Source organism: Liolophura sinensis, chromosome 11 (genome assembly GCF_032854445.1).
Source record: "Liolophura sinensis isolate JHLJ2023 chromosome 11, CUHK_Ljap_v2, whole genome shotgun sequence".
NCBI lineage: Eukaryota > Metazoa > Mollusca > Polyplacophora > Chitonida > Chitonidae > Liolophura > Liolophura sinensis.
In genome coordinates this window covers 608,856-624,899 of record NC_088305.1, presented here as the reverse complement: position 1 = coordinate 624,899, position 16,044 = coordinate 608,856, and the positions used below count along the sequence as shown (strand labels likewise).

The 16,044-nt window shown below is 38.5% G+C and overlaps 1 protein-coding gene across 1 annotated transcript in view; it reads right to left on the bottom strand.

Annotated features, from left to right (window-relative positions):
• The window catches only part of LOC135477728 (mucin-16-like), a 141,302-nt gene that overhangs the window by 101,189 nt on the left and 24,069 nt on the right, over positions 1 to 16,044 (bottom strand). The window contains exons 2-15 of the mRNA XM_064757923.1: positions 13,045 to 13,232; positions 11,206 to 11,310; positions 10,680 to 10,865; positions 9,397 to 9,596; positions 8,103 to 8,208; positions 7,531 to 7,692; positions 5,864 to 5,949; positions 5,274 to 5,387; positions 4,420 to 4,585; positions 3,401 to 3,641; positions 2,817 to 2,958; positions 1,631 to 1,954; positions 1,118 to 1,279; positions 269 to 509 (exon numbers count right to left, since the gene is read on the bottom strand). Coding sequence (XP_064613993.1) covers positions 269 to 509; positions 1,118 to 1,279; positions 1,631 to 1,954; positions 2,817 to 2,958; positions 3,401 to 3,641; positions 4,420 to 4,585; positions 5,274 to 5,387; positions 5,864 to 5,949; positions 7,531 to 7,692; positions 8,103 to 8,208; positions 9,397 to 9,596; positions 10,680 to 10,865; positions 11,206 to 11,310; positions 13,045 to 13,232 — 2,423 coding nt within the window. The remainder of the gene's footprint in view (positions 1 to 268; positions 510 to 1,117; positions 1,280 to 1,630; positions 1,955 to 2,816; positions 2,959 to 3,400; positions 3,642 to 4,419; positions 4,586 to 5,273; positions 5,388 to 5,863; positions 5,950 to 7,530; positions 7,693 to 8,102; positions 8,209 to 9,396; positions 9,597 to 10,679; positions 10,866 to 11,205; positions 11,311 to 13,044; positions 13,233 to 16,044) is intronic.

Genomic DNA, 16,044 nt, shown 5'->3' with positions numbered 1-16,044 from the left:
TTACATAAATACTTTCCCAAAACAGATGGTCTTATAGGCCTACTGCATGATGCATTAATAATGACTACATAAACTGTATCTTTTTGGAGTAAATGTTTCAGCAAAGGTTTACTCATTACTAATAAAATGTTTACCAAGATAAACATTAATCTTTAGATTACACAAGTGAAAAGTGAAACTTTACTTAATCTGATGCAGCCCAGCTGCACCTGATGCAGTGAATTCAGAAAATTGCAACAGTGCCGTATTACTTTACTGGTATACTTACGGCAGAGTAATGGCAGATCTCCGAGCTCTCTCCAGTCTATAAGCGCGCCCTGTACAGCACATTCCCGCGCCAGAGCTGCCACCACCGTGCACATGGGAGTGTGGTCCTCCGGATCGGCCTTGGAGCATACGTCATACACACACATCTTGAAGTAGACCTCAGCATCTACCTCGGTGAAACAGTCAGCGAACAATAGAGGATCCTTGATAAACCGGCACGTGTTTCGGGCTTGGATGCGATACTGGGTAAACCAAAAGGAATGGAAATATTTGCCTTAATTTTTATTGGGGTTTCAACGCCGTGCACAAAAGCTTTTTTCACTTACATGAAGGCGGCGATGTGCACTGCTGGAGTAACCAAGGCATCCGGCATAAACCACCCACCTTCCACAGGTATGTATTTTGATCGTTGATTAAAGTATCAGCCTACTCAATACTTTTCCACGAATACGATGGTGGTCAGTTTTAAGAGTGGACGAAACAGGAGAATCCGGAGTAAAACCACCGACCTATAACAACTTAATGACGAACTTTATCAAATGTGCCTCCAACAAACGTTACACTGCAGAAGACATCGGCGGCTTGTTGTCACCAAGTTCCGATGTTATGAAATAGAATGGTCATGCAATTAACAGCACATCATATATTTTGTTCACATATTTTTTATTTGATTTGACGCCTTCCTCAAGGAATGTTCACTTCAACTGACACGCACAGTGTTACCTTTGTGACATGCCAGAAAAACCTTCCAGTTGGTCAGGGTTTTACCTGACTGAATCAGTGCTACGTTCTTAACCCACCAGAAAACAAAGAATGACTGGAAACCTGGCCTTAGTCTTCTGTCACTTACTGGTTCAGAGATGCAGGGGTCTTCGATCACCGGAACAGGCGCTGTGCAAGAGGAATCTTTGTAGGTCATAGCAAAATCTTTGAACTTGAACTCCACGATGCCAGAAGGTACTGTAAACTCGTCATCCTTGCGGTAGTTGAACTTTCCACATAACCCGCGGATCTGCAAAAGTAATTATTGTATTTTCTTATAGATTGATTGACTGGTTGATCGTTTTTTCACGCTACACTCAACAACGTTGCGGTCCGTACTATTGATGGAGGAAGTTGGAGTGCACAGTGACTATCTTTCCCACTTTTGAAATCTTCCAAACAAGGCTGAACCCACACTTGGCGTGCTTCCTCGGTACAGGAGACTTGATTATTAAAACATCAGAGGGAGTTTAGGCAGTTGTTTCAACTTGTTTTTCCAAAGGTGAATTCACATGCAAATGACAACTGTATACATTACATTATTAAATTATACACCCCTGGTTATTGTACAACCTTGAGAATACCATTTAAGAGTTTTTACCTTGTTCTTGAAGAACGGCTCGACCTTGACGTACACTCGGCTATCTCCGTCATACAGGACTCGGAAGCCGAACCCACTGACCATCTTAAACATGGATGTCACTTGTTTGACGTAGATGTTTCTGGAGGAGTAGGGCAGATTCTTTAGCATGTTTTTACCGTTGATGCTGACGACAGAAGTTTTTTCCAGCCGAACTGTGGAGCCCCGATAACTAAGAATAAGACCCTTTACACAGCTCAACTGTCTGACCGCGTCACACTGCTCGTACAAGAGTTTGATGTTGAAATCCGCTCTGGCGTCTTCTCCGACTTGACCGCGTTCAGGCTGAAGCAAATCACAACAACAACGTGGTTAAGGCATCACCTCATGGGAGAACCAGTGCCAAATGTTAAGTCTGCATAAAATTGGATACCATGTGTCATTTGAGAATCTAAAATGGCAAAGTCCACTACCCAATAAGTGTAAACAGCATAAAAGGACGTTAAATGACCTAAAATTGCTCCCAGATAGTGCATTTTTAGAAAACATTATTTCCTCCTTGGTAGGAAACTCCGAAAACTTAGAACATTTTTCTAAGATCAGTAGAACTCTCCAGAAGAATGAGGTAGAAAACATTAGCAGCTTAGTCATGGACGAAACTTTAGCTCATTGACAGTAATTCTAAACCCTATATCATTTTTTATTCTTATAGTCTTCGCCATTATTTATGATTGCTCCTTATTTAGTTCACTTTAAATACACTAACCCCACACAAGTAACACAGAATACTTGTGACAAAATACACTATTAAAAACAGGTACATCCATAACTATTATTCAATATTTTTAACTAAATAAAACAGTGTATGGATAACACAGGAGACATCTGGTACAGGAAGCTGTCTAAAGGCTAGTTCTCTAGGGTGGATTGTTCAGCTAGATATGTGGGAAATGATTCATTAATTGACAATTTCGAAACTGTGCCTCAACCCGATACACGAACATGCCATGCAAAACGTCTGCACGTGCACTTTTGTATGATGACGATTACCATGGCACATCTTGAACAGTCTACCTGTGTTTATTATATTTTCACGTTAATATATTCGTATTTTTAGAAAGATATAAACACAATATGGCATATCACTTTTTTCTTAATAGTATATATAATAACAGGGAACTAAAACTTGAGCTCAAAGTAGTCTCACCTCGACAAGGATATAGTCACAAGCTGCGGGTTGGAACTCGTATCTTTCTCCATCAAAGGTCTGAATATGAGAGTAGCCAATCACAGAGCAAGAGGACGAGCATTGGTCCGCCTCGCATTCCCATTTCCCTCGGTTACATTTGCTGTTCAAAGAGGTAAGGCGACATGAATGAAGATTTTATCCCATACTAGCAAATATTGCAGTTTAAGCACTCTCTGTCTGTAGACATTTTCATTTTAACGATTGCAACATTGCCAATACACTGTATTAGTCACAGAAATTCCTAAGTTAAAATACCCTCGTACTTTGTTTTTGTCGCAACTGACGTTGTCTGTCTGGACTATGGTGCTACATGATACAGACTTGAAATCGTAACGACCGCATTGGTGATTTCTGAGTCATTACGTTGCCCTTTCACGCTTACCACTCACGGTACCCTACCAACCGCTACTCCCTTCTCCCCTGCATCCAAAAACACACGCAACATTTAAAACCGCCTAGTTTTAAACCCTAAAGTATTGTGCGGTGAAGTTTTCCTGTGCATTAACAATCAGGTCAGTTGAAAGGGAAAGAGACTACATTACCAGTGGTTACATCCCATCTTGATTTCCTCGGTGTTGTTGTAGCGTTTTCTGTGATAGTAACATGGACATTCCTCAGCAGGGATGCACACACCGTTGTCCAGGACACTGCCCTGTTCGCAGTGACACCCGGATACACACTGCTTCACACACTGCTCGCCCATGATAGAGTGTACCGACGAACACGTGACCGGGCAAACAGACGTACATTCCGAAAACACCATATTAGCCGGGCAAGATTTGGCTGAAACGTCGAAAACATTTGTCTATGTATCTTTTCATTTCCTCTATTTTTTATGCTTGGCTTAAGATATGTTATGCTTATATTTCCTTGATCTGGTTTAATGGTGCAGGAAACAAAGCAAACCTACAAGGCAACCACCGCACTTCGCTAGGTAGGTTTGGGGCTTTCTAACATAAAACCGCAGGAACCAGCAAGAGCTCATCGTATGTTTCTATGAGAAGCATTCCGGTAAAGTCTATCTGTCGTACCGACAATGCCAGATACAGCCTTGGATATATTATAATTGAAAATGGGAAAAAATGAAATACAAAAATCACTTCATTGCAAACGTGTTACAGCCAGTCAGAGCAAATTTCTAACAGACATCTGTAAATATGCAGCTTTTTCGTAATTTACAGAAAAAATACGTTCTGGAAATATTTAATGAAGTTTGGTGTTAACATTCGAAAAGGCCTAAAGAAAGGGAAAAGATAAGAACTGCAACTTTTCTTCAAATTTTCAAACCATCTACTTATACCCAGGTTGTGTCTACTCCACAGTTATATGTATACACTGTACAAATGAATGGGGCACCTTTCCCATAATGGCAACTCTGGCCCAAGCGTACAATGTCACCACTTTGTTCATCGTGAGGACAGGAATGTACATTAGACTAGACAGCTTAGGTCCGAGATGCTTTAGGCGGTAATTATTACCCGTTCTAAAATATTGAGCATTTGTCAAAATGGACTGTAAAAAGTGCCAAAAATATTGTTGAGAGAATTGGTGTAAGACTCACGACACAAGGCTTCGGAGCGCCACTCAATGGCTTCTCCCATTTCAGAGCAGGCTCTTCCGAAGGCGGACAGGTATTCACAGAGTACGGCTTGCTGGGCCTCTTTACCGTCTTTCTCGGCGGCACAGTGCTCACTGACACAGCGGTGATACCACAATAAAGAGTCCACCTGCATCGGTAGTTAAAGGGATGAATGAATGTATGATTACAGTTTAACGTCATTTCGGCCATAGTTCAGCCGTATAGTGGCCAGTAGTCAAAGGAGAACTTCACAATACAATTATGATGTAACTTGCTGAACGTTGCTACTTTGTGATTATACATGTTTATGTATATATATACACTTGTCATTATATATGTTTATACTTGTCATTACATGTGTTTACACTTGTCATTATGTGTGTACACTTGCCATTATATGTCTGTGCACATGCCATCATATGTGTTTACACTTGTCATTATGTGTGTGTACAGTTGCCATTATGTGTGTGTACACTTGCCATTATATGTCTGTGCACTTGCCATTATATGTGTTTACACTTGTCATTATGTGTGTGTACACTTGCCATTATATATGTGTGCACTTGTCATTATATGTGTTTACACTTGTCAATATATGTGGTTACACTTGCCATAATATGTGTGTACACTTGTCATTATATGTGTGTGCACTTCTCATTACATGTGTTTACACTTGGCATTATATGTGTGTGCACTTCTCATTACATGTGTTTACACTTGTCATTATATATGTGTACATTTGTGATTGAGTGTGTGTACATTGCAACCATATGTGTGTACATTTGTGATCGTATGTGTTTTATTGTGTTCACACAGTGGCCACGTAGCGTACTTACCAGTCCGTGACAGTCACTGAAGAGAGGTCCCCGGATGTGGCCACAAGCTCTCATAGCTTCACTCTCTGCCTCCGCCCTGCTGCATTGGTAGTCTATCTTTTGTGCGGGATCGCACTGCAACGGATCAGCCAGTTATCAGTCGTAGTTGTCACTTTTATCTTGTAAACTAGTCTGAACTTGTTTTTCTCAAATAGACCAATAAGCGTTGATTCTGTTTCCATTTAAGTTAAGTGTTTAACAGCTGTATGTATCGAAACAAATTTGGTTGCAACAGAGACAGTATTGTGATAAAGAAGTTATTTAAAGAGTCAGTGTGATTTAGTGAAACAATTAATTTAATTCCGATTTAGAAGACATGTCTCCTGAGTTCTGTGGCTTTCTTGTGTTGATTCTAAATAAGTGTAGATGTGAATACTTTAACGAAAGTTAGGAAATTTCTGTCGTTGAAATGTGAAGAAATTAATTCACATAAACGAGATAAAGGACATTTTGCCTTGACCCATAAAAACATTACGTTCGTGTATAAACGTTACATACGTTTAGCTCGTTCCTAATTGCTCCAAGTAAACTTAAAAGAAACTTCATCTTACTAGATTCTCCAAGTCTGGGATGACATAAGAGTTCCCAAAAGCCATGATATCTGTGACTGTTGTCAGTTGTAGCGTTGTCAGTTCATCTGTAATGTCAATAACAGAAGATCCATTGGCAACCTCAGCTTAGAACGTAATACACCACTGGTACAGAAACACTCGGTGGTTACAAGGCTCTGCTTTAGACACATACATATCCGCAGTCAATGATAAATTGATTAAGTGTGTAATCTATTTTATAATCTACATGCAAGGTGCAAAGATAACCTACACCTTTCGACATAGAATTATAAGGAATTAATTCAGTATCTGTCTAAAAAAGGGCAATAACTTTCAAGTTTTTGTGTTAATTTTTCCCTTGCGAATACCTGTTAGAATTAACCGTAAGTTGTGACCTTTGATTTAGGGTTTTAAGGATTTATAACGTAATTGTATGAAATAGTATGTTTCTATGTGGTGTTCATTTATTTGTCAGTAAACCATAGTACCTATTTAACAGGAAATACATAGTTTGTAATAGTGCCACCATTTAGTTACATCGACCACTTAGTAAGGCCTTATCTAGATGTCCCTAAAGTGTTGATCTCCCTGTATCTCTGTTATACCGCCTCACTCACTGACAGATACTCTCCCAAAGGAGAAACGCACAATGAGATCATCCGGGTTACACCCGATGCTGAGATGAACGTCCACTTGCGACCTGTTGTAATCGCTGAATGAGCTGGTGTTATCTTTGTCTTTATTACAGACATTCAGGTTTTTTCATTGTGTAATTCAAATCACTATTAAATTAGTTATCCAGCTCTGACTAAAAACATAAAAGACTACGCCATGGTGAATAATAACTGGAGCCGTGACGATAGTGTGATAGTTGGCAATGGTCAAACTTAATCCGATAAAATATGGCCTCAGTTTATCTCAGTTAATCACTGTTAATCACAGATTTTATTTTAACTGTTTATTTTAATATATATGCTTTAATGTTGGCAACCTGCCCGACTCTCTAACTTAATGGCTTAGACAGAAATGGTAAGACAAAAATGCAGGGATGTTATGTAGGGGATATTAGACGTCACTGGTAAAAAATTCCCAAAAACCGCTTGTCATCACATTTATAACAAACATTAACATGACAACATTCTCGGGTTGTCCCATAAAGAGTTGATTTCTCTGTGACGTTTTACCTCCTCACTCACATACATAGATACTGATTTCATTCGTCCGCCTAAAGCAAACCTTGTGCCTTTCCATCATCAAATAAAACTGTTGATTTATTTTATTGTGCTTATACGACGGCGGCCAGCATTGCTGTGGGAGGAAACCGGGGTAAACCCAGGACGATCTGCAGGTTGCTGCGGTTCTTCTCATTTTGCGCGGGAGAGGAAGCCAGCGTGAACTGGACTCACAGTGAGCGTACTAGTGAGAGGCTCCTGGGTCATTGCACCACGTTGGTGTGCTAAGCCCCTCGACCGAGGAGGCCCAGGCCGAAAACTGTTGACTGCTTCTCCTTACCAGAATGTTTTGTTTACTTTCTTAACTCAGCGTTTCTGTTGAACGCTGTTTTGGAAATTGGTGTTACGATTATTGACTCGGGACGCCCATTTTGGTTGACGGGATGATGCATGAACGTCTATTTTTATCGCCTAGTTACATAACACAAGACTTACCCTCGGGCTTTCCGTTGTAATTTCCGCACAGGCCCTGGACTGGGACGTCCAGGAAGTTATCGTCCAGTGTCACGTACACCGTGGACTTGTCGTCAAACTTCAGTCGAATTCCACGGGAGTTTGACACGAAAACGAAATCTCCAGCCATAGAAATCGTCACACCTGGTTAATTATGCGAGAATAATTCGTTTATTGAAACATATTGATCATTAGAACCTGAACACGCGAAATGTAAAGCTTTGGGTCCAATTCTGTGTAAATGATGGTTCCACGTAATTGCTATAAATGAAATAACAAGGCAGAAAACATGTAATTTTATATATTCATCTGATTAAGCAAGAGATTTATATAACATATTTGCATGAAAATGTCCGAAATGTTACAGAGATTCCTGACAGTCTTCTTGAATTATTTACTAGATTTCGTAAAAAGTTTCAAGGAATTTAAGCCAACATATGTGTCGTCTTGAATAGGCCAGAATTGGAATTTACAAATTTAATTAAGATTTGCTCTAATTTTACCTTGTCTGTATGCGCCCTGATAAGAATGCATGGAAAATTAATATCACATACCATCTCCGGCGAAGCCCTTGCCAAGATCAACTGGCTTTCCGTTAACCGACACTTCAAAACCTTCAGCTTCGATGATGGTCACTGAACTAAATGCCATCTTCAGTTTCTGTTAAAACAAGTATTTAGATTATTTTCAAGAGGTGTAGGTGATACATGTACTTACATACCCACACATGTCGGTAAGGCCATAAGTCAAACAAAAAGACACATGAAATTGTCTAAGAGCCTGCTCTTACGAAACACTCGTAAATTGTGCCAGGCTTAACTTCCATGACAACATAAAGTTAAGAGATACGTCAACATGGAAAATGCTCGCAATGTTGCGACAGCTATATAAAACGGCTCTCTGCACTGCTAATCTGTGTATAGTGTATAGCACGCATAAAAAAGATCCTGTTCCAAATGACGTCACACATTTTTTGTCGTCTGCTCCACGCCCGGCTTGGTACAGATGAGTGGAGCGCAAGCTTCTTGATATGAGCATATCGTAGTTTGCAACTTGTATATACAATGAAGTACTAATTTAGGATGATAAAATTTAGGAGGAATAATCTTTATATTCTCGGACGATTAGTGTTGACAATTTTATAGTTCAGCGCAATAATATGTTATATTTAGTTCAACAATATCTATCCTCCTACATCCATAAACTTTGTTTTTATTTCCTCAAATATCTGTAACTGTAAACTGTCGGTTTCTCTGATTCGAGTGGCAGAGCTCAAAAGCTGGGTAGAACTGAGTCCTGTTGCGTTTATAAATGGAATTTAACTTCACATTTTATGAAGCATTATTTTTACACGTCATTGTATTCCTATTGAGTAGTATCTCATTTTATATAGAGAATTATTTTATTATAGAGAATATAATAGAAATATAGGATATAGAAACATGAGGTTTTTTCTCTGACTTCTGTTTGTCTTCACAGAACTTTGCGGAGAATTTTTGTACAGCTTGGGTTAGGGTCAATTACAAATTCACGAAATATTGGTGGTAATCTGTATATGGATGCGAATTCAGGACTTTTACAACACGATTCTCTTCGCCATTGCGCGAAAGGATTCATTTGCAGAGTATTGTCCCTTTATCTCTGGTGGTGGCATTTGTTTATTTCGCTTCAACGTAGATTTGTGCTCTCTGAAAGCCTTCTAGTTTGATTCCATAAATACTCAAGTAATATACACGGAGGTTACACATCATACATCCAGGATTATTGAAGACTACCGGAAACAGTCGTTTTCTGATATTTTTTCTTAACCTGTTACTTACAGGTACGCTCACGTAGCACCGTACTCACCTTGCGGCAGGTGTCAAATCTGTCACAATCCCTGACTTCCATTTCGATGGACCAAATGTTTTCTTCCCTGGCAAGTATGTAGTTACAGCGCCCGGGGAAGTTGTACTCCAGTCCGTCGAATGTCCTGTAGTAACTTGGACCGAAGTTCAAACAGGTGGCAAAACCAAGGTTGTTGTTCGTTGCCACCACAGTAGATGTCACTGTCGGTGATAAAAAAAAAACTTAGTGTGAATTTACCAATGGCATCAAAGAGTTCGTTGTGGTTAATTTACATATCTGTAACAATACATAATAATTAGAAAGTGTGAAATGGACCAATTACAACGCATGGACTTAAACTAATACATGTATTACATTGTTGCAATTTACAAAATAACACACAGTGTCACAACGTCATTAGAATATACCTCTAACATAAAAAGTAAAGGGCACTTTAGCCGTGCGTGTTCGTCTCTTACTAAGGATAGGGGTCACTTTCACGCAGCTGGTTTTCATTTTTTGAAAATCAGTGCCCTTATATATCAAGCAACAAGACTTGGGTCACAAATTGCAAATGTTTAATTCAGAACAGGAAAGAACTTAAATCGTGGCTAATACATCGTTCTAATCTGCAATGTGCAAAATTTAAACAAAGGCACAATCCAGACATTTTAATTGTGTTTTAGCTGTGTTTGAATTTTTCTGTTAAATTTTATGACCATCGGTAAATATGGGCCTTGATCTTAACCACTGTTTGATGACCAGAGGAGATGATATAGGGCAAATATACCAGTTCTAAAGTTCCGATAAAGCTGTCGCAATTTCAGCTTTTGATGCAATACGCCTTAAGCATTATTTTATGCGATAATATAGGCCCCTGAATTGAGAGAGGCCAGATAAGGGAGTGGTACATACACAGCTGAATTTCACACTACTGTGCTTTGATATTTAGTCATAATTTGTGTAATAATCTGGGCCTAAAACCTAACAGTTGATTGTTTCACCAGAAACCAGATACAAATGTATGTCCAGCCCTATATAGCCTGTTAGAGATAAAACCGACATATTAATATACGCCTTCATTTATTTATTTATTTATTTATTTATTCGATTGAAGTTTTGCCCCGCACTCGAGAATATTTCACTTGTACGACGACGATACGCATTGTGGTATTGTAGGATGAACAAGACAAAGACATCTTAGAAAAATCAGGTAAATGGAAGACAGTAGAGGAAGTAAACATGAGGTGAATTTGAAATTACAATTCCGTTTTTCCCTATCAAGAAATCTAGTCGCCGCATACCGTTTTCGCCCAGTGGTTTTTCTTGTAGCAGACAGGGAGTACACATGAGACCAGGAACACCCCAACTGCCGCCATCCCCGGAGTCACAACATTCCTCCATTGGAACGACAAGTCCGTCAAAGTCCGTCTTTTTGATCCCGTAGCAGTTTTTCCCCTTGTAACAAAACCGTAGCTGATCTGTTACATCTGAAACGCAGAATAGATGAATAATGATTTACTGTTTAATTCATTACATTTATTCGCGAAACTTTTAGGAATAGGTCTTCAGTTTCAACAGTTCAATTTTTTGTTGTCGATTTGGAAACCAAAGTCAGAGCATGCGATGACTATTAAAGAAAACGGACATGCACGTTCTTAGGGGACGGACATGGTCTCTCCGTCTGTTTACTGGTCGATAAATTACGCCTGATTTTCGAAGATAATTGCGGGATATATAATTCACAGGTCATGCAGCACCCGTGATTTGGTTTAGAAATGTTAAATGAGTCTAAAATAAAGGGCAGGTACAAAAGGATATGTATATTACCACTGAGCCGGTCTTCACACCGGTAGCCGCTAAAGCCCTCGGGACAGTCGCAGACGTTTGGTTCAGTACACACGCCGCCATTAACGCAGGAGGACTCGCAGATTGCTGTGGGGTTAACAACAAACACATTCTCAAATTGTTCATTTAAATATTACTCCGGAAAACAAAACCTATGCATGAAAAAAGCAATTTCTGGAGGTAAATCTAATTTCTGGAGTAAATATGCATGCTAATAGGAAATGATTTTCCTTTTGTGAAGATTAGCTTCATTTTAGACACACTGCTAATATTTCTAGACTCAGGTAACTTCATTTTTGAGCGCAAAATAGAGATGACAGAAAGCATTATGTGTAATAATTTAAGTGGTAAATGCTGTTCTTCATCTACATTCTTCATCAAGTCGAAGTACAGAAGTGGTTGTTGGAGACCAGTTTCTGTCTTTTAAGGGGGTGACCTTCATTACACTGGCACATTTTGTTTCTCAGTTTCTCCTGTCACCAGGATAGCAACACTTCGGTGCTAGCTCTCGTTTGTCACTTCTGAGTAGTAACATTTCAGTGTCACATTTTAGTTTCTGTGTAAAAGGAGGGTAGCAACACTTCTGTGTTACACTTCAGATGTAAGTTTCTCAGTAAGCAACATTTCAATGTCACATTTTGGTGATCAGTTTCAGTGTAATAGGAGGGTAGAAATATTTTGGAGTTACACTTTAGATGTAAGTTTCTCAGTAGCAACATTTCAGTGTCACATGTTAGTGATCGGTTTCTCTGTAACAGGAGGGTAGCACAATTTTGGTGTTACACTTTAGATGTAAATTTCTCAGTAGTAATATTTAAATGTCACATTTTGGCGTCAGTTACATTCTGTGTATATAATACTCGGCATGACTTAGCCATTTTGGGATGTAAGTGGCAACATTTTAGAGGGGTTCAGTCAAAGTGTTATTAGTGAGGAAGCACTCGTTCTATATCATTTACAAAGACTGAAGCCTGATTTACCCTGGATTTGAACCTTGTTTAGCATCTTAAGAGGTGTACGCTGTATCCACTGGCATATCTCACAATGCTGTTGGAGCTCAGGAAAGCGCTCAGTACCACAAAAACATCCATTGTTTTAGACAAAGTCTACCATGACATTTACCTTCATTGCAGCCTTGTCCCTTCCATCCCGCACAACAACCCCTTTCTTTTTGCGACGCTTGTCTGAAATAAATCCATCAGATACTTGTTGTATGATTGCTTGTTGAATTTGATCGACACAATGTTAGGGAGGATTGCCCAAGAGTTTAAAATTAGAATGCTACCCGTACCCATTTTTAACTGAAGTTCTCGTAATTTGCCAAAATATATATCTAAACCTACCTTTACCTCGTGACATTTTGAGCTTTTCTGCGATTATTTACATTTAGTTAGTTTTCAAATATATATATATATATCTGTATAGTTCATTTCATATGCCATATATTCCATTCCAATCAGTAACTTCTTTGACTCTAATTTTTATCCATATCATTAAAAAAATTAAAATCAGCATAGATATGAAGAGCAAGAAAATGCATTTATTTATTTATTTATTTGATTGGTGTTGTATGCCGTACTCAGGATTATTTCACTTATACGACGGCTGCCAGCATTATGGTGGCAGGAAACCGGGCAGAGCGCGGGGGTGGAGGACAACTGTCCAGGTTTATGTATCAGTATGACGGTGTATGTCGAAACAGATGTGTGAATGTTGTACCTGATTACTTAATCGTCAGCGATGTGGTTGCTGTAAGTTCAAGTCCAGCTCATGCTGGCTTCCATTTAATTGAGACAAAGAAGTTTTACCTTGTGAAAATACAATCGGCGCTGTAATCCGGGTTCTTATTCCAGCTGTCCACTTTATCCTTCAGTTGCTTCTCAGTCAGATCAGCCAGGCCTGATGCTGTCCGATTCAGGAAGAAGCCGTTGATGGCATTGCTGGTGAATTCGGTGCATTTGTCAGTCTTAGATACTAACTTTGTCGTACTTACCGTGCAGAAATGGCCGCTGGAATCAAGAGAGTTGAAACTTTTTTTTATATTGAATGGGACGAGACAAAAACCAAGTAAATGTTGCGTTGTACAAATTAATTGATGACACATTGTTTTGATTTTATTGTCAGACGGTTGATTAATTGGTTGATGTAGTAGTTTATTCAATCAATAATTACTGATTCGACACAAATTCCATTCCAATTGGAATAAAACATCATTATTTGAATATCAAAATTTATTTGTTTGAATTTATCTATGCTTGTCACGGGATGATATTTTCACAAAATAACGAATCAAGCTGATGAAATCTCTACTATATACTTCTTAGATTAAGAGGGATTAGCCACGTAAGATTTTTTGTATATTGCATACGTTAGACATTAATTTATTTCCCAAATAGATTTAAGTATTTGCCGTTCAGAATCTATGATCAAGACTCATAATAAACGCTAATATTGTCACATGCACATATTATTGATAGCGCAGGAGATGTCACAGTTTGTCACAGGTGCACGAGATGCAATTTGCACAGATGCATCAGCTGAATACCTGTAGGAATAATTATTTGACAGGTAAATGAATAAAGAACGAGCGACGCGTGGGTTAAGTAACGACAAAGGATGTCTGTGTGACAGGGTATGGACCTTATCGTGAGGCAACACGCTGTGAGACGCATTAACACTGTGGGAGTAATCGTTTCGTTACTGGTCAGTTGCAAATCATCTATTCATAAATCGTAAACGATAAAATCTGCAATCACAGCACCCTTTCTTTATAATCGATCCTGGAATTGATTGAGTGCAGCATCTGGTGCATGAATCATTTAAATGAGTGACATTTGACTTCAGAACTTACCTAATTTAGGATCTCAAACACGAAGACTTTTTTAACCTGTTGTTCGGGTTTTAATCACATATGTGAACACAGATAATTGTACAATGCAGGTGTGAAATCCTATACTGTATTGTTTGAAACCATGTCAATAGTGTTTGCAAGCAAATATTGATGTACAATGGCTATAGAAAAAACGATATGATATATAGGCGAACAGACAACATAATTCAAATTTTCGCAGATAGCCTGCCAAGTTTACAAGTATGTTAGTAAATACAATATAGCAATATTTTATTAAGAACATAATGTTGTTACAATTATAAAATATTACATTATTAACTTTTTACCTTAGTTTGATTCAAAGAGTTGTTTTCCGAACATAAAATGGAAAAAAAGTTTTCGAAAAAATTAAAAATTTGAACACTAAAAGATAGTGTACAACTGGTCTGCACTAGACTTTATGCCCTAACATGCAGTGTCAATCAAACTAAGGGCATCGACATTTTACTCCTTCGAATTTTGTCTACTATTGATATCTGTTCACATCTCCAAGTAAATAGCTTCGTGGAAAGATTCAACATACGCCATTCAGATCTTTGTAATGTTTGTCAGGCTGAAGAGACTGTCCATCATGTTTTACTGGTGTGTCCGCGATACACAACTCAAAGACGAACATTGTTTTCTGATCTTGTAGACGCTGGAATTGTTAAATCGATTGTGAGTACTATGCTTTGACCGTCGAGAAATGCAAGTTCAAGTTTTAAAGCTGTGCGGAATTATTTATGTAGGATTCACAAATTTTATTTGATTTACTTATTTACACCATTAAGGTGGGAGGAAACCGGGCAGAACCCGGGGGAAACCCATTGGTCATTATTGGTCATTACGGTAAGCTAGCGCGCTAACCAACTGAGCCACGGAGGTCCCTCGCATACATGTATGTATGTATGTATGTATGTATGTATGTATGTATGTATGTATGTATGTATGTATGTATGTATGTATGTATGCATGTATGTATGTATGTATGTATGGAATCGGTTGGATGCCAACCCTAATACATTCACCACGTCATATTTCCATCTTTACCATTAAATGAAACGCGTTGTAAGCCAGCGATCGTATAATTATACAAGTCTAGTCTTCACATATGTTCTTCACTGAATCCTGTTTAGACCAACACTTATATGTTACACTTAGAATGTTAACGTGCATGTTACTGTGAGTTTATCACCATTTTTTAAGAATGTGTCATAGTTTTATATCATTCAGTGCAGCGCACAATGCGCTGCAACAGGAAAGGCATAAAATATGTCTTATAACACAAATAACACATTTACAGAACTGGCAAAAGCAATATTGTCGTTTATAGCAGGCCCTAACTTAAGTAATAAGATAATGCGGTTGTTTAACTGTAGGCAATCTTTAATATTGTCGGGCGAATTCTAGAAACTCATAAACTTTATAAGTATTATATTTCTATAATACTATATTTGGTGAATTTCTTTTAACGAACTTCCTGTAAAAGTTGCGGAAAAGTAAAGAAAAAATAAGAATAAAAATACAAATACATATGCTGTTTAGGAATATAACCGTTACCTTTCCTGGGCGTGTGTGTGCTGGGCTAGTCCAGCGATCAGTATCCATATTACCAGTTTGAAGAATAAGGATGAGGTAAAACCCATTTTCCCACACTGGCGGGAGAACCCAAACAAAAATCTGGCAAGTCCTGTTTCACTCCCACTTCTCTCGTTGACAATTCAAATCAGATTCAAAATGATTGAAAGACTGGATATATAAATCCAACTTTGGTCAGGGACAAATTGGGCTAGGGTCTACGATTTCTTTATATACTCTCTAAAAGAATGTTGATCGATAGTCCGTTACAAATGGTTTTACATAAGATGTTGCTTACTAAGTTTAACACGAGATTTCATTGGTCGAAGTGAGATATACGTCAATGGATTCCCCACACATCTCACGCATGATGA